Raw genomic sequence first — 25,709 nt, forward strand, 5'->3', positions numbered from 1 at the left:
GGGTTCACACGTGTGGAAGGGCCCGTTCTAAGGAGGCAGGAAGCCCGGGTCCACCCGTCCACCTCCTCTGGCCCCAGATCACGGTTAGTTCTGGGCACACGCACTGCCCTGCTGAAGGGCGGCTCCAACACCATATGTGAATGCTTCAAACTCTGGCTTCCAGAAATCAGATTATGCGAGCTCATCTATATGAAAATGTAGTCTCACCAACTTCCAAAAAGTAGGAAGAGAACTTAGCTTTATTGACATCAAACAGAACTTTTTCCTTCCACATGTTCTACAAGTAACAGTAGCGTAACATATTAAAAGCACAGGCGTATTAAAACATAGCCAGTTCTAAGCAGCCTGGATGTCTCCTGTCATAGACAAGACGTATCCTGCCCACAGACTCACGTTAACATACACGGTACATTAACATCAATCTCTGTTTCACACAGCAGGCCACGGGCGGGTCTGCCTGCGGGCCGGGTCCTGCCGCAAACTGGCTCCCACAACGAAGGAGCAGGGCTTCCATGTCCCAGGCTGTAAGGTTGCTTCCTAGAGCCGACTCAGGGGTCACATCCCAAAAGCTGAGGCCCCTGTGCAGTGTAGTGTTTGTAAAGTGGGTCAGAAACCCCCTGAGAGATCCCAGAACAGCATCGCCCAGAACAAGCCACCGCCTTACCAAAAATGAGAGCTGGGAAGAAAAAGACAGGAGCGGCGGCTGGGGCTCTGACCAGACAACACTGCTCTGGGTCCCAGGCGGGGCGGAAGTGGACGCTCCACGACGTGTGCACACTTGACTCCTAAGAGTTCAAAGGTTTTCTGCAACAGCATCCAAACAAGGGCAGGCAGCGCTGTCGGCTACTTGTGTGCAGACGCCCCCGAGGACTGGCGGATGGACAAACTGGGACATAAAAGAGCTGGTGACGAGACTGGTTTTGTGTTTTAAAAACCAGCTGATAACTTGACACTCACTTCTCACCGACTGGACTACCCAGCGACGGGAACGTTTTGAAACAGGTCGAAAGCAGCAGCTGGCCCTGCTCCCCTGTTAAAGATATTCTACGAAACAAGAATCCCACAAAAACTTTCTGAACAGGCTTCTTTGCCCGCCGCTGCAGATGGAGATACGGGACTCGGCTCCTCCCGCACCCGCCTCCCCGACAGTGCGCTCCGAGCAGTCGCAGGTGGCCCCGCTCAAGAAGGGCGGACTTGTGGCTCTGTCACCGAGCGACCGGCATCAGACAGAGGAGTGTGATGAAATGCCTGCGACCCAGCGTCCCTCTGACACTGGGCACACTGATGGGTGGGCAGCCAGGTGCACCCGGACCAACTTCAACTGGAGCATGACGCCCAAGCCCATGCGGGTGCCAAGCAAGAGTCAGCAGCCACCTGCCACTCGACGGTCCACTCAGTCGTGTCCCCCAGGCTACCCGTGCAGTGTCACTCTGTCCCTGCAGCAGAACACGATGCTGGGACAGGAAACCCACAGGGGCCCCATCTCCGGGGGCAGCAGGCTAGGTCTTGCTTCGCCGGAGGAGCGTGGTGGCGGGGCTGTGGCCGCCCTGGAACTTGAGGCTCTGCAGGTTGACGTGGGCCCCGTGCCGGAGCAGCGTCTCCACCGTCTTGGTGTGCCGGCCCTGGGCGGCCAGATGCAGCGCGCTGAGCCCCTGCTCATCGGACAGGTCGAGCACATCGGCATTGGCCAGCTCCTCCACCACCTCCGAGTGCCCGCTGGCGGCGGCCAGGTGCAGCGCCGTCTGGTTGCGAGGCCCCCGGGCCAGCACGTTGGCCTTCTCCTCCACCAGGAGCTTGACGGTCGCCAGGTGCCCGTTGCGGGATGCCAGGTGCAGGGCGGTGCAGCCCTCCGCGGTCACGGCCTCCTTGTGGGCACCCCGGTGCAGGAGCAGCCTGGCGGTGCTCGTGTGGCCCGTCTCCGCCGCCACGTGCAGGGGCGTCTGTGCCAGCAGGTTGCAGACATTGACGTCTGAGCGCAGGTCGATGAGGATGCGGGCCACGCGGTAGTGCCCGCGCTGCGCGGCCAGGTGCAGGGGCGTCCTCCCGTCCAGCGTCTGGGCGTTGACGCTCACGCCCGGCTGCTTGGCCAGCAGCTTGACGATGGGCAGGTGGCCCTGCCAGGCGGCGTAGTGCAGCGGTGCCCAGGCATCCTTCCCCGGCAGGCCCACATCCACACCACGGCGCAGCAGGATGCGCACGATGCTTTCCTGGCCGTGCTGGCAGGCCACGTGCATGGGTGTCCGGCCCTCGCAGTCTGCCTCGTGGACGGAGGCGTTCCTCTCCAGCAGCAGCCGTGTGCTGCCCTCATCCCCGTTCTGGGCCGCGAAGTGCAGGGCTGTCCACTGGTCCTCGTCTGTGGCGTTGACGCTGATCTTCCGGGCCAGCAGGAGCTCCACGACGCCCCGCGCCCTCCTCTCCACGGCCACGTGCAGCGGGGTGGAGCCCTTCCCGTTGGTCAGGTTCGGGTTGGCGTTGTTGAGCAGGAGCCATTTGACACAGTCCTCCTGCCCGGCCTCTACGGCCAGGTGCAGCAGGCTGGCGCCGCCATCCAGGACCAGGTCAACGTCCTGAGGCTGCAGGATCTTCATCAGCCTGCTGGTGTCCCCGTTCACGATGGCGTCCACAAGCTTCTTCTTCTGGATGTCAGTGGTGCCAAGATCTGCAGGGAGAGCAGAGCCGCGGGTCAGGTCTCGAGGCCTGGCCGGTGTCCTGACGTGGCCCACGCTGCCCCGTGGTCTACTGAAATTGCTCAACTGTTGTGTTGGCCACTCTGATTTAATTTAAGATCTACTGGGGAGATCCTGGGCAGGCCAATCAAAGTCCTCAAGGTGCTCTTTTGTCAATTTGCAAGATAAAACTCATTCTAGCCATCCCGCAGGGTTGTGATTAAAGGATGTATAACTCAGGCCCTTAATGCTGTTCAGAAATGGCAGTGACGGCTAACAGGGAGGGAGGGCGGGCGGGCAGGCGCACAGATAGGGCAGGAGCCCCCCACTCACCAGAGGGCTGGCAGCTCCCACCCCGGGGCACCCCTCCAGAGCCCACAGCCTGCTCCCCGCCCAACCTCCAAACAATGCCACTTTTTTCAGCAACATCACGAAGGCGTGTTTTCTGGAATAACCCTCGAAGGACTGAGCCTCCCATTTCATGATGGAAAGGTTTGATTTAACATAAAAGATCCCACAACCTTGTCTGGGTGCTTATTTGCATGAAACAAGATGCCGTTCCATGAAACATTCTCAAGGGGCCTTGCATTAGAGGGGTCGGCGGGGGTGCACTGAGGAAATGGGAGTCACCCCATCTGGACTTGGGGTTCTCACACTGGCTGCTGAGTTGGGTTGTGACTGATACGCTCTAAGCACGAAGACAACATGTCACTGAGGGTATCAGGCCCTGAGACGAAGTTCTACACTCTTCTCCACAGGGGAGACGGTACTTCTTTCTTTTCATCCTCCTCGCTGGTTGCTTACCGCCAGTCCAGCTGGGCCTTCTCTACCTGTGTCTTTGCAAGGTGTTCCCTCAACCTGAAGTGCCCTCTTTCATCCCAAACCCTCCACTCCAAAATCCCAGGAGGCCCATGGCATCTAGCAGAAATCCTCGTTCCAGGGGGAATCCCCTGATTCCCCAGAAAATACAACTCCTCTTCCTCCTGGCGGCCGCGGTCTTCCCGCGACCCGCTGGCCGCCCCTGCGCTGCGGCCCTGGGGGCACACATCCCGTTCTCTTCCTGGAAAGGAGACCTCCCTTCCCGCCCTCGCAGGGGCAGTGAGGGAGCGACAGTTCCCACACCTCAGGACCAGTGCCTGGAGTGGGGCAGGGAGAGGCACCTTCAGAAAATAAAACCCAAACTGTATAAACAGGACCAGGGAGTTGCAGCCTCCAAGGATGACTCTCCCACCATCATGCAGGGCTCCAGTCATCGGGGAGCCCAGGAGTAAGAAAGTGGGCATTTACCTAGCACTGCCTGAGAAAGGGGCGACGGGGCTGACATCAGAAGACAGAGAGGTCTCCAGGGTGTGGGGTTCGATACAGCCACTGGCTCCCTCGATGCAACCCAGATTCTTCAACCTATAGACCTGAGGTCAGCCCCTGCACTGGGTGTTGCCACAGGTAAGACCCTTCTGCACAGCCAGGGGGTGTGGCCTGTTCCCTGTATACTTAAGTGACACCTGCCTGCTGGCAAGCATCTCTGGGCTTGCACTGACACCCAAAACCAATGAGGGAAGGGATGGAGAAAACAAGGAAGAACTGTTGTCGGGTCAAGAAACCGGATGCCTGATCCTTAACAGTCACACGCTCTGCCCGGTCCCCAGCCCCATAATTAAGCTTGTTATTTCCCAGGGGAAGGGTCCTCTGCTCACCGCCCGTGGAAGGCTCCCGCTCGAAAGACAAGGACAGCGATCCCCTTGAGGAGAAGGCAGAATCGACCGAGGACACCCCCGAGAGCCTCTTGCCGCTGCTCGCCGAAGGAAGTCTGGATTCGGAGGAGCTGCGGCTGAGCTCTTCCGGGCCCTCGAGGGTCTGGGAGATGCCCGAGTCCAGCTGGGACAGCAGCTCGGAAAGGCTGCAGTCGTTGTCGAAGGGCGGGGCGGAGGCACGCTTGGGCGGGGCGGGCACGGGCGCCTGCAAGAGGAGCAGAGGCTGGGCATGAGGCTTCTTCCAGGGCCCCAACGGGGGTGCAGAGGATGGCGGGGAAACCCGAGGGCCCCCCGCCAGCCACACTGGGAATTTAACTCCTGTTACCATATGCGTGGCTCCGGGAGCCAGGGACCCCAAGCTGTGTCCACCCAATGGGGGAACTTATAAGACAGTGACAAAAATGGGACGCTCTGCATCATGCTGCTGGCGAGGCCCACAGTGTCATCAGACAAAACCTGAAAAAGCTGCCAAGTGATGAAACCTGAGTGCTGGCTGGGGCCGCCCAGGACAGGTCAGCGCTGGTAGGAAATGAAAGAAATGAACTGCGTCCCCGACAACCTGCGACTCTCCTTTGAACCCTGTGAGTCTGGCTTGGGGGTTGCTTGTGGGCCAGGGTGGGGGTGGGGGCCCAGCTGCGGGGCCAGCACGGAGCTCCAACCCAGTGTGTCCTAACGGGCCCTGTTAAAGGCTCTCTCCTAACAGGGAAGGCAGACCTCTGGTGAGGGATTAGAATCTGAGTGTGGCTCATGACTCTTCCCTACTTCTGCCCACTTGTGCCCACATCTTCCCCTTCTTGGGAACTGCGGATCTGCTCCCGCTGGGTGGCCTGGTGCCGAATCACACCTACTCACTGGCCCCTCCCTTCCTCATCTGGGGCCAGGTCCCCTCCTCCCGCCCCTTTGCCCTCCGACCTCATGCACACTCCCCTTCGTGCTCAGCAAGCGGACACACCATAAACGATTAGCTCTCTCCCAGGTGTAAGGCCAGATGACACTTTATAAAGTTAGTTTATCAGGCTCCATTTTACAAGTTTTATTACCTGGGAGCATAATTAGAATTTCTTATCACACTTCACGTGACCCGCATTGCACTTATAGAGCAAAACATTCACGAGCAGTTAGGAGGCGGCCAGATCTCCAACCTTGAGGCGTGAAGACACCCAGGCCCCCCCGAGCCTGGCCCAGCGGGGCGTTTGGCTCCCCTGGTTCACAGAGCATCCAGCCAGCGGCACTTAATATCAAGCACGGGCCCCACTGCTCTTTTGAAACCACAGACAGGAGGTGGGACGACAGGTCGCAGTTGGGCAGGAGGCCGATCAGCAGCCAGCGTGCCCTGGACCCGCCCCCTGCCCTGAGACAGGGCCCCGCAGCCGGCTCACCCAGGCAGCAAGCACGAGGCCGGCCGGCCCGGGACGGGGCTCAGAGGCAGACAGGGGCGAGCGGGCCAGACGGGCAGGAGCGCTTGCAGAGAGAAGAGACTCGAGCCCTGAAGCCGATGCTGCAGAGACCAGGCCCCGTGAAGCCCCTCACCTCGCCTGCGGGCTCCGGCGCGTTTCTCACGTCTGGGTCTTGGGCTGCCTCTTTTACCTCATCGTCGGATTTTTCACACAGGTCCTCAGTTTCAGAAGTAATTTCTTTTGGGGAGAAAACACAAAAGGGTGTATCACCTGGACGAGGACTTCCACGAACTCTCTATTTAAACGTGCGACCTCGGCCGAGGACAGAGAGGCAGCACCAGAGGCGCCCAGTCTCCTGCCGGGTCAGCACTGCAGCCCCCCACGCTGCCAGCCCCACCTGAGCTCACAGCAAACCCCCGGGGCCTCTACCTGGGCCGAAGCAGGGCCCCCCATCCAGCAACAACATGCAGGGTCTGGCCAGACTCCAAGGAAGAACCACTATGTTCCTGTTTCCCAAAGCAGCTTTCCTCCGGGGAGTCCCATTGGTCACAGCCATCAGAGTGGCAGCTGGATAGCCTGGGCCGCCAGCATCTAATGCGGGGCCCCCACCTCGTCCACACTGTTTTCCCCGCAAGCTTCAAAGGCAGGGATCAATTTCAGCCACGTCAGGAGCACTTTGCTAACCAAACAGTACATGTGCCCCAAGAGAAACACAAAGAAAGCCTCAGGCCAGTGGTCACGTCATCCCTAAAAAAATGCATTGTTGCACCTGGACCGGAAACACCAAGTACAGGTCCTAGGGGTGGCAGGCGATGCCGGGGTGGACAGCTGGAGCTGACCACAGGCAGGTGCCACAGGTGAGCACCACCTGTTGGTGCCTGGCTCACCTTGGTGCCTGTCTCCAGACAGCCTCCCCAGTCCTGGCCATCAGCTCTGTCACCTGGGGCAGCAGCAGGACAGCCAAGCAGCACTGTTCCAGGGGCCCCGGGTGCTCACCTTGGAAGCTGGGCCGCTCGCGGGGGTCCCCGTGCCAGCACCGCTGCATGAGGCGCAGGAGGCTCCGGCAGGCGCGCGGCCTGGGTCTGCAGATGGGCGGCAGCTCCGGGCGGTGGCCCTTCACCACCTTCACCATAATGTGCAGGATGTTTTTCTCATCTGCAAAGGGAAGGCGCACAAGTCAGGGCAGCTCCACGGGGCTGGAGGCCGGATTTCTTATCTTCGGGAGGAAGCGCCGACTGTGGGAAAGTGTGGGGCGCACCACCTGCTCCATCTTCACCGGCGCCCGCTGCGGAGACACCGCATTTCCTTTCAAAGCACAGAGCTTTCTTTAATCCTTCCCCTCGCGGGGCACGTCTGTCCTCTGTTCCCCAGGTTCTAGAAACTGTCTGTGATGGGCCACACGGAGTCACGGCCTCGTATCACAGGGCAGACCTCTCTAGGCGTCGAACTCAGAGGAAAACCAAGCTCGGAGGAGAAAACGACCTAACGAGACAGGTGGCAAAGCCCTGCCCTGCCACCCCCGCCTTTTTTCCCTTAGTGTTTAAATGTATTTTAATAAGTTGATGTTGCATTACTTCCCCATTTCTCAGAAAAACTCCCAAGGCATCAGGGCCAAATCAAACGTGATACACCAGCAAAAAACACACAGCACAACCAAAGGGAGGGACACTTATAAACCATGGCATCACACCGTCCAGCCCCCAAGTGGCCTGACTCTCCCTGCAATGGCGAAAAAGTCTTCCTCAATTCCTACCCCGAAGCACAGGGCTCCCGCTGGGCTCCACAGGAAGCCGGCCCCAGGGACGGTGCGAGACTCCCAGCCTCCTCAGGTCTGGGGTGTGCAGACGAGGGTCTTCCCCCCTGCAATTTGCCACGTGGGCCCCACCTGTCCTCCTTTCCAACCCCTGCACGAGCATGCATGGACCCCTCATCACAGTCATGGTCACAGAACGAGGGGCCCAAGGTGACCCTCAGTGGACAGACCTCGCTCAGCCTAAAGCCACGCCACCCACCAAGCTGGACTGTGGCTTCTGTTCCCAACACGCCCACGGCCGGGGACTCCCAAGAGGCAGCAGACGCCAGTCAGCAGGGGTGGAAAATTGGCCCAAAGTCACAGACGGCTGCCAAGATCCTACTCCGATGTTCTGTTCCACTTTCCCGTTAAATCTTGTGCAATAACTCTCTATACATGGTTTCCACCACAACTCAGACTTCCAACGGGTCCTCTGAATAAAGTGAAAGGACCCGAGGCACCTGGCAGCGTCTGCTGGCAAACACGGGCGGGAGAGACTCACGAGCTGCTTCCTTGAGCCTTGGCCACCCCGCCTGCCAAGCTGATAAAGCACGGGAGCCTCGGCTCCCCAGGCTCCCATCCTGAGCCCGACCGCGGCGCTGAAACCCTCAGAGAGCGGCTGCAGGCTGGCCCACCCGCGACGGCGCTAGCGAGTCCAGACCACGGACCTCCGCAGAGGCGGCGGCAGGGAGGCAGGACAAACCCCGCACTGGCTCCTGCTCTGCACCGGGGCCAGCAGCCCTGGGGGCACACGCTGACTCTGACTGGCATTTTTCCAACCAGAAACTAGTGAGTAGCTCAGAAATGCCAGTAGAAGAAACGGAAATCTTTCTATAATGAGGAGAAAAAGTACTTGCCTTTTCCAATCAACCAAGTCAAGGGACTGAAACGGGAGGACAGAAATCAGAGCGGTGCTTGCCTGGCCGAGGGAGGAATCCCCTCTGTCAACACCCGCCCCACGGTTCTGGACACCGGCCGCCCGACACGTGAGTGGGCTTCACCCAACTGACCCATCCACTTAAAACAGTTAAGACAGTAATTTGTATACTGTACGTACTGTACAATTAAAGACGAGAAGATTAAAAAAATTCCTGGACACAGACAAATCACGTTACGTGTATCATATCACACACACAGAAGAGAGCTGGCTGATACCTAACACGGTCCCTGAACAGACCCCATCAGGTCCGTGCCTTTTCCTGCATGTGAAATGCACCATGAGGCTGCTTCGCTAGCACCTAGAAAAGCCTGTGATGAGGTGGGTCCTGGCTCTCCGTGCAGACCTGCTGGGTGGGGCACAGGAGCCTGCATCCTCCAGGACGTCCCGCTGGCTCCCCGGCCGAGAGCAGCTCCCACCATGGGACTGTGGTGTGCAGGCACCTCTCACACAGAGAAAGGACCACAAATCACGCCCCCTTCTGCTCTGGGAGAGATGGGTGCACCCTGCCACCCTCCACCCCAGACACGTCCACTCACCTGCAAACGGCTTCTTCTGCGTCAGCACACCCCAGATCACGATGGCAAAGCTGGAAGGAAACAGGCATGTCAGGGTCACGTCCTCAAATGTCCCGCACACAGCAACAAGCATGAGGAAAACCACCCCAGAGACTTCGAGAAGGTGGGGGGACACCACAATTTTTTCTGTGAATTTTTTTAAACAGGCAAATACCCATACCGTGGAACAAGGCATGGTGAAATCTCGGATGTCAAAGGACAGACAAAACCCTACCCAGGGGGCTGTCGGTCCGAGCAGCAGGAAGGGACCCTGAGAAGAAAGCAGCCCCGTCCCTGGACCACCAGCTCGGGGGGAGAACGGCCGTGTCGGCCTCATTTGCACCATCTTCTCGCAAACACTGGGCATCAGGATGCTGACTACAGCTCTGGGCGTCTCCTGTAACCTGCCCAGTAAGATGCCATCCGAGGACCGCTGATCAAAGTGCACGGAAGAGAGCAGGGGGTGGCCAGCTGGGCTTCCCAGAGCCCTTTTTGGTTGCTGGAAATTAGACTTGCATGTAATATGTAAAATGACGCTGGGTACACCCAGAAAGAGCTCAATCTGGAAGATTTTATAAAAAACAAAACCAGAAGTCCAAACACTGAGCTACCAGCCTGTACGGGGTTGAGAGCAGCTGTCTATGAAGATGAGAGAATTCCCCACTGAAGGTTCACTGAAATCTGCAGGTTCTAAAGCTGAAATTCTCAACTCTGAAATAAACAGAGACCTTCGCCCTCCCCACACCCCACAAGCTAAGACCAGCACCCAGTGCACCGCTCGCCAGCAGACATACAGCTCAGAACTTAGCTATGCACACGCACAGCATTTGTGGTCAAACCAGTCGGCCGGGACTCCAGGGTGGCGGTGACACAAAGGCACAGCTTAGGGTGACAGTCACCCGGGTGGGACAAGAACCCTGACGAGGGTCTTAACTGCGTGCTCGCGCCCGCCCTCCGCGCTTCTCCTCCACAAAGGTGGAGGGATTAAGACTTTTGCAGCTTGGGGAAGGAAGGCACCAGTGACTCATGAGTGTTCACCAGCACAGAGATCCCCGACACTAGTAAGCGAATGGCCTCTAGCTTGTCTGCGCTGTCCCAGGCAAGTGACCTCAGGAAGCGTCAGTTCTGGGCCAGAGGGGACTGGACTTGGGAGCCCGAGTCCACACGCAGACAGACACACAGACCACTTAAAGCAGCCGTTCTTCCAGGAGCTGAGCTACAAAGCCCACGTTTCCTGAAAACACCGAAGCTTTCGCAGCGCAGGAGCTGCCCACCTGGTGGCGGGCCTGGCTCTAACCGCACCAACCGTTAACATTCTCCACACGGGGCCCAATGCACCTACAGCAGAGGACTTTCTCTTGTCAACCTGGGGCAGCTTGTACCCACCGGCCAACAGCCCTTTTGCTGGGACTGCACCTCGTATCTGACGGCAGTAAGGAGCCTCGGGGAGACCAGCGGGCAGAGCAGGAGGCACGGGGTGCAGAGCCCCTGCCGGGCCCGGGGCCGCCCGCCCGGCACACACCTGTACACGTCGTGCTTGGTGTCGAAGAGCCGGCTCTTCTCCCGGATGCGCTCTGGAGGGAGGTAGGCGATGGTGCCGAACAGCCCGTCCATGCTGAGGTCGTGCGAGTGGGACAGCCCGTTGCACTTGGCCAGCCCGAAGTCGGAAATCTGTAACACAGCGGTGAGAACGAGGCTGGTCATGGGCAGCTGCCCGAGCGAGGCACCCCGGGTGGCCGCTTTCGGACGTTTTATCAATGTGTCCCCTCGGCAGTGCTGGGCGGTGCAGTCCCCTAACCCGGCTGCACAGGCTTGTTCAGGAAGCAACTCCCGAGAGCCAGCACCTGCGTCCCCGGGCAGGCAGGAAGGCACAGCCGGCTTCAGAAGAACCAAGTCTGAGCCACTGAGAGCATGATGAACAGGGGAGAGGTTACACTTTAAAGGAGGAGTTCGCCAGGAGAGGGACTCATGAATTACAACCTTACGCCTGTCTGTCGGGCATCACGTCTGCCCTGGCGGCTGGCTGCCCGAGTCACACAAAGGCAGGAAGCAAGCCTTGGAGTTTTCAGGTGTTCAGACAAACCAGTTGTGCAGTCCCGCAGCTGGGGAGGAGGCAGGTGGCAGCACATTCTTTAAAGGGAAATGTGCCTTCAGAAGCCCTTTAAAGTGAGCAAAACACACTGACAACCTTGGTGGGTCCTTCTGTCCTCCACCTGGAACATCACATGAACAGACACTTGCTGGCTGCGAACCCACAGCAGCCAAACAACAGGTCTGACACATCTCCTCCATGGCACCTGCACCCCCCAGCTCGGGCCCCCCACACCTCCGCCTCCTTGTCTCCTTAGGCCAAGGTGTCCTGAAGGCTCAGGGAAACCCACGACGGGGACGTCAGGCTGTCACAGCCCACCACCCCCCAGCTCCCCACCTCCGGGGGTAAACCAGAGCCCTCGGAGGCAGTGAGGCCGTGTGTGGGATTAGGCCACATTCACGGGCATTAAGGGGCTCAGGATCCACGTGGAAAACGGCCTCTTTATAAATTTTCCTGCAAGGCTTGTGGATCTTTCTAAGCCTTCTAATTAACTCCGGGCTCCTCCTAGGACACACCTCTGGAGTGATCGGAAATGCGGCTGAGTCAGGCCTTTAATTCCAGGCGCACCTGCCCACCAGGTGAGCCCAAGGCCTGGCATCATCACCACCAAACACGGAGAATCTATGACTGGGGGTTCGGTCCTCCAAGAGGTGGGGGGCGGGGTGGCCGGGAAGAAAGCCTGCCAGGCAGGACCTGGACCCCATTTCTGCAGCCAGCGTGAGAGTGGCCCACGAGACTGAGGCAGCCTGGCTGCTTCTGGGCCCCCGGCAGCTGTCTTTTCTCAGGTCTTCGAGAAGCTTTCCATTCTAGGAAGGGAAGTGCCAGTTCTCCAAACAAGCCCATCACCCTGACCCTGCGGCTCGGGGACGGGGACAGAGCGACATGAGATAACGCTTGAAACAGTCTGACGAGCAGGAAAGTTTCAGAACCAAACTCCTGGCAGTGTGACCCGTTTAAATTCACAAACGAGGACAGCCTGGGACGCAGGGATCTTGGCACTGCTGCAGACCCCTCTCTCCGGAGTGGCAGCCTTTTTTTTTTTCTGTCATTTTCACATACAGCCAGCTGCTTCAGGATACACTTGGTGAAAAGAAAATGAGCATAAATTCTATGCAAAAGCTCTGGCATCAAAATGCAAGCTCAGAAATCAGGGCTCTCTGATGGCCACCAACCCTCCGGCCTGCAGGGTTTCTCCACCTGCCCTTCCTCACCCGTCCTGCCCAGAGGGCCTGCCTTGTGTGCCCCGGGGTTCTGGACAGTGGGACACTGTGGGACACTGTGGCAGCCCCTGTGAACAGCGCACGCCTGTAATTTACAAACAAGTTCTCTAAACAGAGCATCTGCCCTGGTGCCCAGAGCCAGTGCTCACAGGGGCCCCAAGACACGACCCTTCCTTCCCGCTCCAGGCCCGGCTGGACGACACCCATAGAGGCCCAGGCAGGGCAGGGCCACCCTGGTGAGAAAGGCTATTCTGGACCACTGAGAACAGGACCCCTGGTGTCCCTTGGAGAACAGTCTGGTGTGGCCGAGCTGGGCCACAAAAGCAGCCTGAGATTTTAAATCCAGTTACTTCATTATCAATTCAAAAAGGGTTTACAAAAATTAATATCTTAACAGTGACACTTAGTATACTTAATATCAAATATTAATTTCATATTAAGTGCTTTTAATATATTTTGCAAATAGGTGGTTGCTGTGGCATTTTCAGTTCCAATCATCCCACCTAAGGACAAAAATGTCATCTTGAGGGACCAGGGGAAAGGGTCGTGGAGTGACAACTTTTTATCTTATTTCAAGATTCCAGATTATAAGCTTTATTGCTTCAAATAACCGCTAACTAAAAACTGCCAGAAACCCAAAGATTCCCACTGGCCTCGGCAGCCAATGAGTGGCTCCTGAGGATCAAACACGTCATGGAAACACATTTTCTGTTTGAGGGGGATGTGCGTGTGACTGACTCGTCACGGAAAAGTGCACTCCCAGCCTCTCAGGGCTCTCGGGAACCTGGGGCCAGTGCCGAGCGCCACCCCCTCGAAGCTACAGCGTCACCCCCTCCCTGTCAGTGGAGACTGTTCCTGGCTACCCCAGGTCCTTTAAGGAATCTTCGCCCACTTCCTGACACTGCCACAAAGCATCAGGCCTGCCACGTCGGGCGCCGACGCGCGGAGGAAGGAGAAAGCACTCAAGCCGAGGGACCTCAAGAGCCCGCGCAGAGGCGGCCCCCGCGGGGAGCGGCCCGGTGCCCGGCGAGCAGCACGCGCCTCCCTGCCGTGCCCCAGCCCTGGGCGAGGGTCCACGTCCTGGTGTGGACAACAGGACCGTGACAGGCCACAAAATACCCCCGCCTCCAGCCCCAGCCCTCGCCGACCACCACCACGTGCCAGGCACAGAGGCCCCAGCACCAGGGCCACCCCCCTGCCCACCAGGGCCACCCTCCTGCCCACCAGGGCCAGGGCAGGGCTGTGCTCCAGGGAAGGATGCTGGAAGGAAGAGGCACTGCGGTCCTCTGAGGGACAGACTCGTGCTCCAGACATCCCACGTGACTGTCAGGAGAGTGGCAGGGACAGTGGAAAGGGAATGAGTTGAAATAAAAGCCCAGCCAGGCCAACGACAGTCGGTGACTCTGAAAAGACAGCTCAGAGAGACACGGCTACGGACACACCTGTCCGAGCACCTGGTGCGATCAGCAGCAGCCTCCCTGAGACAGGTGCGTTCCAGTGCGACGGTGGAGCCAGCACTCCGCCAGAAGGAGACAGGATTCCGGGCGTGTTAGAACTCGGGCAGACTGCGAGCCACCAATTTGACGCTTTTTTCTTAATTCTCTGCTTCACTTTAGCGGACGGCACTTCCAGCTCCTGGCTAAAATCTTATTAGTGAGCGACACCTCCTGAAGGACACCTCGCAATTAGTGTCCGACGTGAAACCTGACTTCCCCACCAGCAATGGGCTGGCTCGGCCAGACGCTGTGCCTGGCAAAGTCGGGGTGCAGGAAGCAGCCATGTGTGTGCTGTCGTCCCAGCCCTCCCTCCACAGGGGAGGATGCTGAGGGGCAGGGCCAGACGGAGTTCAGGTCCCCCTCCTCCTGAGGCCCACAGGGGGGCCTGCAGTGCTGTGCAGCCTAGAATAGCACAGCCCGTCCCACGCCGTGAGCCAGAGCGGACCTGGGCCACGGCGAGCGGGCCCTTCCCATCTATTCGCTGTCCTGAGGGATGGGCGACCTTGGCCGGTGGACCAGCCTAGAACCCGGGCCTCCTGAGCATGCGAACAACACCACGTAGGAAAATCCATGCCACATGCTGCCCACGACAAGGACACGACAGCCTCCGAGGGAGAGACATCTTCAAAGAAACACAAACCTGGTAATGTTAACAAGGGCCAACTCCGGGAGCCGGTTCCTGGGTTTTGGCTACAATATCCCTCATACTTTTCTACTTTATAAACTTATCCAACAGGAAGAACAGAGCTCACAGGCTTTGCATGAAGAGAACAGAAGGACCCCTTCAGAGTTTCTCTCCATGACACCCCGCAGCCTGTTTCAGAGCACCCTGATATTCCTGCCACCCCGACCCCAGGAACGACGGCGGGGAAACACAGCCCTGACCTGGTGCCACACAGAGACAGCCCACACAGTCTGCTTTCTAACCTGATTCCAAAGGACAGCCACTAAGGCTAGAGTCCACACACCCACAACCTCCTTTTCCAGGGCGCCCAGCACTGAGAGTCCTGCTGCAGGACTTGGGGGAGCGACTCATGTTCCTAAGAGTCCATTTGCCAGCTACACACTTTGTGGTGTCTATACCAACCTTGGCAAGGCTGGGGGTTCCGGGAGTCCTCATGCAGAGAGGCCTCTGCTTCCACCTCTTTCCCACAAGCAGACCTGCGCCCCCTTCCACTCTCATGCCGACCCTGAGTTACTACACCTCCCCAGTACCTGCCCCCTGCCCTCAGAGCATCCCCACCTGGTCCCCGTACGCGCCTACCTTGACGTGGTAGTGGGCGTCCAGCAGGATGTTTGCGGGCTTGAGGTCCAGGTGGAGGAGGGGCGGGGACATGCAGTGCAGGAAGTTCATGCCCACCGCGGTCTCGTGGATGATACGGAAGCGCAGGTCCCACGGCAGCGGCTCCGAGGCCAGCAGCTTCTCCAGGGAGCCCGTCTCCATGTACTCCATGACCAGGCCCACGGGCTCGCGGCAAATGCCGTACACCGGCAGGATGTAGCGAAACTTGGCCATCTCCATCTTCTTGGCTTCTTCCAAAAGTTCCATGCGCTCCCTGGAAAAGGTAAAGGTGTCAGGAACCTGCAGTGGTCACCCAGCCACTGACACGAGGCATCGTGGCCAAGAGACAACCAACTGCACTCGGCTGAGAAAGTTACTAAAATGCAGGTACAGGTACGTACAAGTGCAGGTGAGCGCGAACACACACAGAGCTCACTTTAACATCGCGTAGTTAAATCCTGGGCCTTCCCACGTCTTCAGTCCCACAGCCATTCAAACACACGTATGCATCGCGGGGTATTATAAGTGAGGAGGAGAGAGATTCCAATTATTACCTGAAAAGCCTCAGGGAGCACTGAGCCCATGCGGGCTCCAGCCTCAGATGAGGGGGCTGAAGCTGGCAAGCCCTTCTCTTAGGATGAGGGAAGAGAAGACAGGTATGTCTAAACGCTGTAACGAAGTTTCCATCCAGAGAACGCCGCCGCCTTCTCTGCGAAGCCCATCCCAGCCCAGGCCTTCCTGACTCCAAGCCCGCACTGGGATGAACGGAGCACTGGTCTAAAGCAGGGTCTGCAGGGCGCTGCCCAAAGCCACCTTTTTTAAAAAGCCATTTTAAGTGGTAGTAAAATAGACGTAACATACCATTTACCATTTTAATCATTCGTAAGTGTGCAGTTCACAGGCTGCATATCCACACACTCACAATGTTGTGCAACCATCATCTCTCTACACCCAAAGCTTTTTCACCATCCCCAAGGAAAGCTCCGCACCCACCCAGCGGTAACCCCCCCAGCCCCTCCTAACCTCTTTTCCACTTTCCGCCTCTATGGATTTGCCTGCCCGGGAGACCTCATGCAAGGGGAATCGTGCACCTTTGTCCTTTACTAACTGGCTTATTTCACTCATCATGTTTTCGAGGTCCATCCATTTTGGGGCACAGATCAAAACCTGACTCTTCTCTTAAAAAAATTTTTGGTGGGGGGAGGAAATTCAGTTTATTTATTTAATGGCGGTCCTGAGGATTGAACCCAGGACCTCATGCATGCTAAGCACTGCCACTGAGCTCTCCCTTTCCCCCTAAACCTCACTCTTTCTATGGCTGAATCATATTCCATTGTTTGAACACACCACGTTGTGTTTACCCACTCACCTGCGGGTGGCCCTTGGGCTGTTTCCACTTCTGGCTACTGTGACTAATGCTGTTGTACATTTGGATGCTCAGGTGCTCAAACATGTGTTCAAGCCCCTGCTTTCAGTTCTTTGGGAGACACTCCTAGGGGCAGAGTGGCCTGGTCCTGTGGAACCTCGTGTGTCTTGGAAAGAAACTGACCGGAAGGCAGTCTCGCCCACCAGTGTCCGGATGGGCTGGGCTTCTGCTCTCGAGGCCGAGATGTGCAGCTGTAACAGAGCCTGCAGCCTGCAGGGCCTGAGGGATTTCCTCTCTGCCCTTCACAGAAAGTGTGCCAACCCCAGTCTGAGGCCACTTCCTGGTGCAGCCCACAGCTTCACAGACAAGAACCTAGGGCCTCAGTCAGTGTCATCATGACCGGTCGAAGTCTGAGTGCATTTAGGAAAAGAAGCCGAATCCCACAGGACAGGGCCTGACCTGCGCTCAAGCACCAGAGAGAGCACGCGGGAGCTGGCTGAAATGCAGATTCCCGGCCCGGCTCCTAGAGAATGGGCTCTGGGCGGGTGCTGGGAACCTGCTTTCTCGTAAGCTCCTAAAGAACAGTCTAGAACCACACAGCCGTCGGAGCTGTGAACTGAGGCAGGCAGCAGCTGGAACGGCCTCAGGGACCCCCCAAAATGCAGATTCCCACACAAGCCATCCCGCCCATGACCCACCAAGGGGCCCAAGGCTCTTCCAGAACTTGGGTGCACCTGCCCACCCCACCTGCACTTGCATCAATCTGAAACTACCAAGAAAACAAGCCTGTTTCTTATGGATCTGAACTCCTGGGACCACAACATGCTCCAAGGCTGCCCTTACAGCTACAAAAGCATCTCCCCGGGAGGAGGTCGGCAGCAAGGGGAGCCGCACCGCACTGTCCACCAAAGCCCACGGCACGTGGCACCCAGCTCTGCCTGTGCGGGCTCTCGCTGGGGAAACTCCCACAGGGCCACCTCAGCCTGCCCGCCCGGCCCCTGCACCTGGGCTGGGAGCCCTCGTTGAGGTGGGTGTCTCACGAGAAGATCCCTGGGTATAGACTAGTGGTTCTCACCTAGGGGCAGCTTGGCCCTGAGGGGACATGGGGCACTGCCTGGAGACACTGTGGTTGTCACACCTGGGGGCTGCTCACCGCATCCAGTGGGTAGAGGCCAGGAGTGCTGCTCGACTCCCAGCACAGCAGTGCACAGGACAGTCCCCAAGGCAAGGAACTAAACGGCCCCTCTGCCAAGAGTGCCAACCGCGACATCCCCTGGTACAGAGCTAACGCATTCTCAGCCCAATTTAAAACCAACCACAACAGACTGGAACCGCCCACTTAAGTGCTCCCAGCATTTATTTTCATTTTGATCTGCATCTGATTAAAATTCACTTATTGACAGTTACTTACTGAGCATCCGCTAGATGTCAGAACTGATGAGAAAAGAGACCCCTTCCCCGCTTCCGTGACGTTTACCTTCTAGGGCAGAAGACGGAAAATTACACACAAAAGTGTAGCTGAAAATCTGAGTACTTTTAAGCAGAGGCGGGGCCAGGGGAGGTTTAATGAAGGGTCCCTAACTCAAGTGGGCCAAGGGCAGCAGCGAGGGCTCACGAGGAGGTCAGAGCCCCACTCCCGCACGGGAGCCCAGGTCAGGGGCCACTCACGGCCATGATGCACTCAGGGTGGTCCCCAGGGCCCTGCTGCCCAAGGTGGGGAGGGAGGAAGCCAGACACAGGGCACACTGTGGGGGCAGAACCATGAAGGCTGGTGATCGACTGGGCTGAGAAGAGAGAGGTAGCAAAGGTGAGATCTCTACTGGGAGTCCCGGGGCAGGGGGGCGGGGGGGGTTGCCATTTATGGAAGCAGCAGGAGGGACTGGGGTGGGGGACAAGAGTGGTTCTGAACAGGCTCAAGGAGCAAAAGAATCCCACTGGGGTCGGGAATGAGTGAGACAGGTCTCAGGAGTGAATCCTGACATCACTGAAAATAAAGCTGAGCTGAGCATACTTGCTTTCTTAGCACTCAGTGGAAAGTAAGATGCTCACAAGAGCCCCTGGGGGTCCCCGGGCCTAAGGGCTGCTCCCACCCTCCTGCGGAAGCTGCTGGCTCAGGGGCCTGGCCCAAGCCGGCCTGCCCCTCCCCTGTGGCCACAGGGCTTGCTGGGCTCCAGGACCATAGGGAGGCAGACCCCGACCTGCCCCCCGGTCTCGAAGGACATCTGAAAGAAGAAGGGACAGGATGCGGAGGTCAAGCATCATAAAGGCAGTCACTCAAGAAGCAGAGAGAGCGTGGCACCTTCGGGCCCACCTCCCTCCTTCTCCTCCTGGAAAACCTCCGGCCATCCACACTGACTGCACTCCGACGCTCATCCCCAGGCTGTTGCTCATCTGCAGGCTGTTGCTCATCCCCAGGCTGCTGCAGGGGGATCAGCACCGCTGCTGCTTCTGGTTTCTATTTTAAGAATCAGTTTTGTAGCTAACGCTCTATTCTTAGAAACAATGATCAGTACACACATGTAAACTAAAAAAAAATGTGCAGTATATTGTATATATGTATTTACATGCAATATAATGTGTGTGTGTGCAGTCAAACTGTAATAATTCTAGCTAATAAAACTGAAAAAGGAAAAAAAAGAATCAGTTTTGTGATTTGTCTGTTCCTATGCCTTTAGGAACATGTCTGTTCCTTTCATTTAACGAGCTGGTGTGCCACTGCTTCCCACCAGTGTAAGTCCAGTGCACAGCACCACTGTGGCACTGGCCTGCATCCTGCAGGACGGACAGAGACCACTTGCACCGGAAGCCAGTGGGAGGCGCCCTCCCAGCCCACAGGCTTAGAGGCCCTGAGCTGTCAGGGCATTCTGAGAGCAAGGCCCCCACGCCAACCTGCCTGAGCGGTGAGGAGGTGTGCAATTACACTAAGGCCGAGGTCAATTACACTGAGGCCGAAGGTCGTAGCAAGTGAGGCTCTGAGTCTCTTGGCAAATAAAGTGTTTGCTTCCATTTGCCCAAAGCGAGTAATACGTAAAACCCAGGTGACTTCTGCTGGCTGAGCTCATCGGCGGCTCTGAAGAGCCGCTGGCAGCACATCAGTCCTCCCTCCGCCAGCCCCGCCAGCAGAGTTCAGCTAGTTCACTGCTCTCTCCCCTGCCCCAGGCCCTTTCCACCAAACAGGAATCCCATTTACCTCAGTTAAAAAAAAAAAAAGTCAGCCCATGCTGTCTTTGGAACAAAGGCCAGGCAGGCTTAGCACCACTGACCACACATCCCAAGACATTTCGTGGAGGAGAACCAGCTATCCTGGAAAACAAGTCTTGTTTCCAGGGATAAACCACCTTCTCCACAACAGCTCAGTCAGAAACGCCTTAGAGCAGAGGACCCCGCCAGCGACTGTACCCCTCTGGGGCGAGGAAGGGGATCCCGGGGACACAGAGGGAGCCGCTTCACACCAGCCTGGGGAGCAGGTTGGCTGGACCCCCTGAAAGCCAGCACTGGTTGTGTTCAGAAAGGGTGGCACAAAAATGTTCATCCCATTTACATTCCAGTAACTGCCGGGCTGAAATCCAAGCCACCCCATCCTCTGGGCCTTTCTTCAACTGCCCCTGGGACACCCTGCTGGGACCCCCGCCCTCATCCCCCAGCCCCCACCCCCACACACATAGTGGCACCTGCAATTCAATTAAGCCTGGAAAGGGCCCTCTCCGGGAGCTGCCGGAAGAAAGCTGGAAAGTCCTTGCACACATAAAACCACTGCTATTTCATCAATGGCATCATTTCTCATCAAGTATGTTATTAAATATACTTTCCCTGGAAGCAGTGTTTCTGGTTCACGCTGACAACAACACAAACGGAGCTGGAGATCAGTTACTGTGATGAGTATTACTACTTTAGGCCCTGGAGAGATTTTCAAACCAGCCCCAAAGCCCAGGTGCGGGCGCGGGCTGGGGAGCGCAGGGACCCCCAGGCGCCCAGTCTCGTCATGATCGGCGGCATCATCATCAAACCCCACTCTGTACGGTTGGGAGTGAAGTTCCAGGCCACCCGAGTCCACTGACATCAGTCCTAACTAAACAGCCTCAAAATGGCGACGTGCTAAAAGCGTTCCTACGACTGGGCACAATTCAGCAGGGCCGGCACCATCGCTCCTGTAATCACTGCAAACACATCTCCTCTCTTCCCTTGCGGGAAGGGTTGCTAAGTCTGTTTCCCAGCAGGAATGGGGAAAGCACCCCTGCCCCACCCACCTTGGTCCTAGATGCCAAATCTCTGGGCATTAATGGGATCGAGTCGGGGTTCAGCTTGTTGAAGATACTTTCTCAAAAGCACTGACATCAGTTCAGTTTTTCTTTTTATTATTCACAGCTGGCCAAAGTGTATTTTCCCCAGCCCAGGGAGGGTATCTGGGTAGGAAGAAATATGAGACATAAAACCAGGCTGATTATTTCTAAAAGACACTTTCTGGAGAAGTCACGGGGTTCTCCTCTGAGCTCGGTCAGAAATTCCAAAGACCAAAGACACCCAACGGGAGAAGGCAGCTTCCTGGAGGCATGTCCCTTGGAAGGGTCAGAAAACGGCCCTGGGGGAGCAGAGCAGCGGGAAACTGGGGGAAGAGGGGAAAGGACCATGAGCGGGCAAGGGCGCCTGCTAACAGAGAGCAACTCAGAGGGAGAAACCTGGGAACCACCTTTGGGAAGAGGCAGCAGGAAAAATGGTTTAATCATTTGTTAGCTGATGCCTCTCGGCCAGGCCCTCTGACTGAGCACCAATCCAGTCCTGTTCCCAGGGAGCCTGCAAGGGGTTCCCACACTGCTATTTTTAAAACCGACAAGAACCGGGCTTGTCCATCGTCAGCTCTGTCCCTGCACACCCGGGGTTTGCTCAGGCTCGCCCCGACTAGCTGCTGCGATCACGCAGCAGTTGCCGGCGCGCAGGCATTCTGGGCTTCCTCTCCGGCAGGAGTGGGTGCTGGAGGAACGGGGCCTCTGGGGCTTAGTTCTCTCCTAAATGGAAATGCCCCCCTCCACTAGACCCTGCCTAAGCTCTCATGATCCCCTAACGAGGGTCAGCCAGGGCAGCCACACATCTCCCCGAAGCCACCAGACGTGCCGATAAGGGAGTGGGAATGCAGACCAACAGGGTGTCATTTGTGACCTCCCTGAAGTGCCCATGGAAGCCACTTGGAAGCCGTTTCTCTGCCCCCTGGGAACCTCAAGGAGTCTCTGGGACCTGGCAGCCCTGTAATTTTCCACGTGGCCTGGGGCACCTGCCACTCCAAGGAGCCTGAGGTTGGGGGTAGGGATCAGGCCCTGCTGTGGCCAAGGAGGGGCATGAAGACGGGGGCCAGTGAAGCAGCGAGGGGCCAGAAGGCCCCAGTCTGGCCAGAGGGAGAAGCAGCTGGTGAAAATGAGTCTGAGCCACACCTGAACCTGTGCTGGGTCCCCAGGTAACCAGTGGTGGAGACCCTGGGAGAGGAAAAGCCAGGCCCTCATGGCGGGGGTGAGACAAGACTTGGCAGGGAGGGCTACAGGGCTGGGGGCTTCACCCAGGAGCCCTGGGAAAATCCTCTTCCCCACTCCAGGAAGCATCCTGCAGATAGAAGGGTGAGGGTGGCAGGCAGCTCATCAAAGGGCACTGAGACCACCCTGCCCAACCTGGCAGGACGGGTGGCACCACCACCACGTCGGGGTGGAGATGCAACCCGCAAGACCCAACGCAACCAGCTCCTCCTGCACCACAGCGGGACTGTCACAAATGCCTAGTGAGCACCTCAGACCAAAGGCAGTCAATCAGTAACCTAGAAGAGTTTTCTTTACAAAGAGCAGGGGTCTGACCATCCTCTCAGTCAGAGAAATCGGCCTGGCTGCTCATGCAGAACTCCAGCCGGCTCTACCCGGCCCGGCAAAGTGCCAAGGGTGAACATCTTCCTGTTGGGCGATGCTGACCTGGACCCAGCTGCCCAGCACATGCCACCACCTGCCTGTTTCGGGCAGGGCAAGAAGGCCTTCCAGGTAAAGGACAAAACACTTTTCAACCAGACTATGCAAGATCCTAAGTGGCCCGCCTCAAGTGGAGAAATCCTCCCTCCAACTGGGCCACCCAAGAAACAAGGGCCCGGCCGCTGAGAACAACAGATTCCGGGGATGGAGGCTCATGAGTCAGCCTGGGGACACGCTTGTTTACTGCGCTCTTCCAACACAAGACATCGGTGTGCAAAGCTCCGCTGACGACTAAATCGGCCAGAAGACTCCATCAGACAAGTGAGTGTCCCCAAGAGCATAAAAACACGCACACGGCGGCGGCAGGAGTGCTGCCTTTCAGGATCTAACCACTGGCTGGCTTTCAAAGTGGTTTGGATTTCATCAAAATAACCACAGCGCCCCTCCCGGCCTGAGAACTTCCCAGAATCCAAAGCACAGAGAGGGCAGTAAGAGCTTATTTCACAAGCATCTCACCTTTGAGTTAGTGAAATCTCTACGACATGGGTCACCACCCTACTGAAGTTCCCAAGAAACAGTGGGTTTGCAGCTTAGAGCAAAAAGCCACCAACAGGCCAGGATGGAAACGCAAAGCCGCTGAGGGCAGGGGGCTTCCTCCCAACCGTGACTGCGCCCTCGTCCAGGGATGAGCGTCAACACCGTCCTACCAGGGGAAAGCTGGGCTTTGGAGGCCGGATCAGAAGCCAGGTCTCTTGAAACAGCAAAGGTTGTGCAGGATTTAAAAGGAGATGCTCTCCTGAGTCTCCTTGTGTTGGGGGCTGACTGTATAAGGGGTGGGGGCGAGGGTCTCCATACAGAACATAAACACCACATAACTTCCATGTATGATGCAAATTTCACCAAAGGATAAGTAATTTAAATGTGCTCAATTGAAGCTTATAAATCAGTTTTTAAAATGCCTTTGTAAATGGTGAACATCCCCCATTCCCAAAAAAAGAGCTGTTTCTCAAGAGCCTCCTTCTACCCTACCCCTAAAATTATGCACAGACCACAGCCCAAGGTCCGAATTTAACTGGGGCAGCTCTTGTCCTTTCCAACTGTCTTCACTAACTTGCGGAGGTTAACTTCATTAACTTAACTTTATTAAGAGCACCCCATTTGTGGAGGGTCATTAAGAGCACCCCACTTGTGGAGGGACAGGCAGGTGGCAATCCAGCTTTTGGACGGGAATCTGGGGTCCAGGAGGCGCTGTGGCCTGGCCACAAAGCGGGTTAGTGCCAGGCCCCTCCCCAGAGGGTCGGCCGAAATCAAGTCAGCGAAAAGGCGAATGGGCAGCGAGGAAGCGCTGGGCTTTGGAACAGGGCCCCCGGGCCGCCTGCCAGACCCCACTGCACCGCCAGGCCCAAGCCAGAGAGCGCCGAGGCTCAAGAGCCCGGGCGCCCAGTAATAATTACCGCCTTACACCAATTTGTGCTCCAAAGTAAATTACTAAGTAAGTCGAACGGAGTCTAACTAACTCACAAAGCCCAGATCCCCACATGGCAATTTTTCTAAGCCCGGCGCTGACCGCAGCGCCCGGGTGCGTCCTGGGCTTGCCGGACAAGCCTCCGAGGGGCGCGGGTCCCAGGCGCTAGGTGAGCCCGCGACCCTGAAATCCTGGGGCTCACCGGAAGCCAGGTAACAATACCGGGCACTTTACAACGTCTTAGGCAAACGCACCCCCACCGCCCCCGAGGTCACCCGTAGGAGCCGCAGCCCGGGGCCCCGGCGTGAGCAATGAGCCCCCGAGCTCGCCAAACCAACCCCCGCGTCCTTCCGGCCCGGCAAGCGGCGCAAACGCCGCCGGGGGCTCGCGGCCTCGCCCGGCGCTTGCCCTCCCTCCGAGGCTGCTCTGGAGGTGACTCAGCTGGAGAGGATGAGCACGCCCGCAATCCTAGCACCCCGACCCCAGCCCGCCGCTGCGAGGCCGGGCCCCGCCGCCCGCCCCAGCGCCACCGCCCCTGACCCTGCCCGGGCCGCTGACCTGTCGTCGACGTGCAGGCTCGGCGAGCACTTGATGGCGAGCCACGTCTTCCAGTGGACGTGGCGCACCTTGTACACCTGCCCGAAGCCGCCCGAGCCCACCTTCTCCCAGCTCGCGAACTCGCCCGCGTCGAAGGTGCGCAGCAGCCCCAAGGCCCACGGGCTCCGGCTCTCGCCCTCCATCGCGCGCGTCTAGCCGACGCCCGGCGCCGCCGCGGCCGCCCAGGTGCCCAGGTGCGCGCCCCGCCCGCTGACGTCACGTCCGCCGCGCGTCCCGCCCCCCGCCGGCCCCGCCCCCACCCCGGGCCCGGGCTCGGGACAGACTCAGCCGGGGACGCGCGGACTCACCGAGCCTACGCCCAGCATGGGAAGGACCCGGCGCCGCGCGCGGCCACTGGCCTGCGTGTGTGCGAATGTGTGTGCGTGTACAGGTCATTGTAGAATCATATGCAGTTGTAAACAATAATTCCCTCTGCCAAGTTTTTCCCCAGTGCTATCACTTTGGAAAACTTTACAAAACAAGAAAAATGTAAATACTGACTTTGGTACAATCCACCAACCTTATTCAGGTTTCCCCAATTTTATTTGTCCTTGTTGGTGAGTAATAAGTTCTATAAAATGTTATCACCGGTGTAGGTTCGTGTATCCCCCACTACGGTCAATATAGGGGACGTTCCATCGCCCAAGAAGCCCTCTCGTGGCCCTTTTATAACTGAACTCCCAAGCCCTGGCCATCACTAATCTTTCCTCTATTTCTAAAAATTGTGTTATTTCAAAATAGGTTATGTTAGTACATAGGAATCATATAGTGTGGCAGCTCATGGCTTTTTGCATTCAGCATAACTCCTGGAGATTCACGTCTGGCTCTTTTTCACCGAAGTTTCCACTTTGAAAGTAAGACTTATTTTAAAATTACCCCAACAGCAAATCTAAAGCGCACGGGGTCTTCCAACCTTTCCTAGAGAATCGTGTCTTTTTACAGGTAGAACAGATCACTTGAAAAGGAAAGATAAGTTTTTCCACCTGTAGGGGAAAAAAATCCCAGCTGGAATGCATTTGGACAGATACCTGGGTCAGAGGTCAAGAAATGTAATTACAAACTTTCACACCTGAAAAACACTCATTAGTGTATGACTGTGCAGTGAAGGAAGACTTATTCTTGACCAAATGAGATAAATAATGGGGGCAGGAT

At 57.3% G+C, this 25,709-nt stretch overlaps 1 protein-coding gene across 1 annotated transcript; it reads right to left on the reverse strand.

Annotated features, from left to right (window-relative positions):
- Positions 1 to 221: 221 nt before the first annotated feature.
- RIPK4 (receptor interacting serine/threonine kinase 4) lies at positions 222 to 24,765 on the reverse strand. Its single transcript, XM_031684105.2, has 8 exons — positions 24,519 to 24,765; positions 15,173 to 15,464; positions 10,623 to 10,771; positions 9,083 to 9,132; positions 6,811 to 6,969; positions 5,948 to 6,051; positions 4,361 to 4,622; positions 222 to 2,659 (listed from the first exon to the last, which is right to left on the reverse strand). Exons 1-8 carry the CDS (start codon positions 24,698 to 24,700, stop codon positions 1,500 to 1,502), a joined length of 2,358 nt encoding a protein of 785 aa, XP_031539965.2. The 5' UTR covers positions 24,701 to 24,765; the 3' UTR covers positions 222 to 1,499.
- Between the last annotated feature and the right edge of the window lie 944 nt (positions 24,766 to 25,709).

This window comes from Vicugna pacos, chromosome 1, assembly GCF_048564905.1.
Source record: "Vicugna pacos chromosome 1, VicPac4, whole genome shotgun sequence".
Lineage (NCBI taxonomy): Eukaryota > Metazoa > Chordata > Mammalia > Artiodactyla > Camelidae > Vicugna > Vicugna pacos.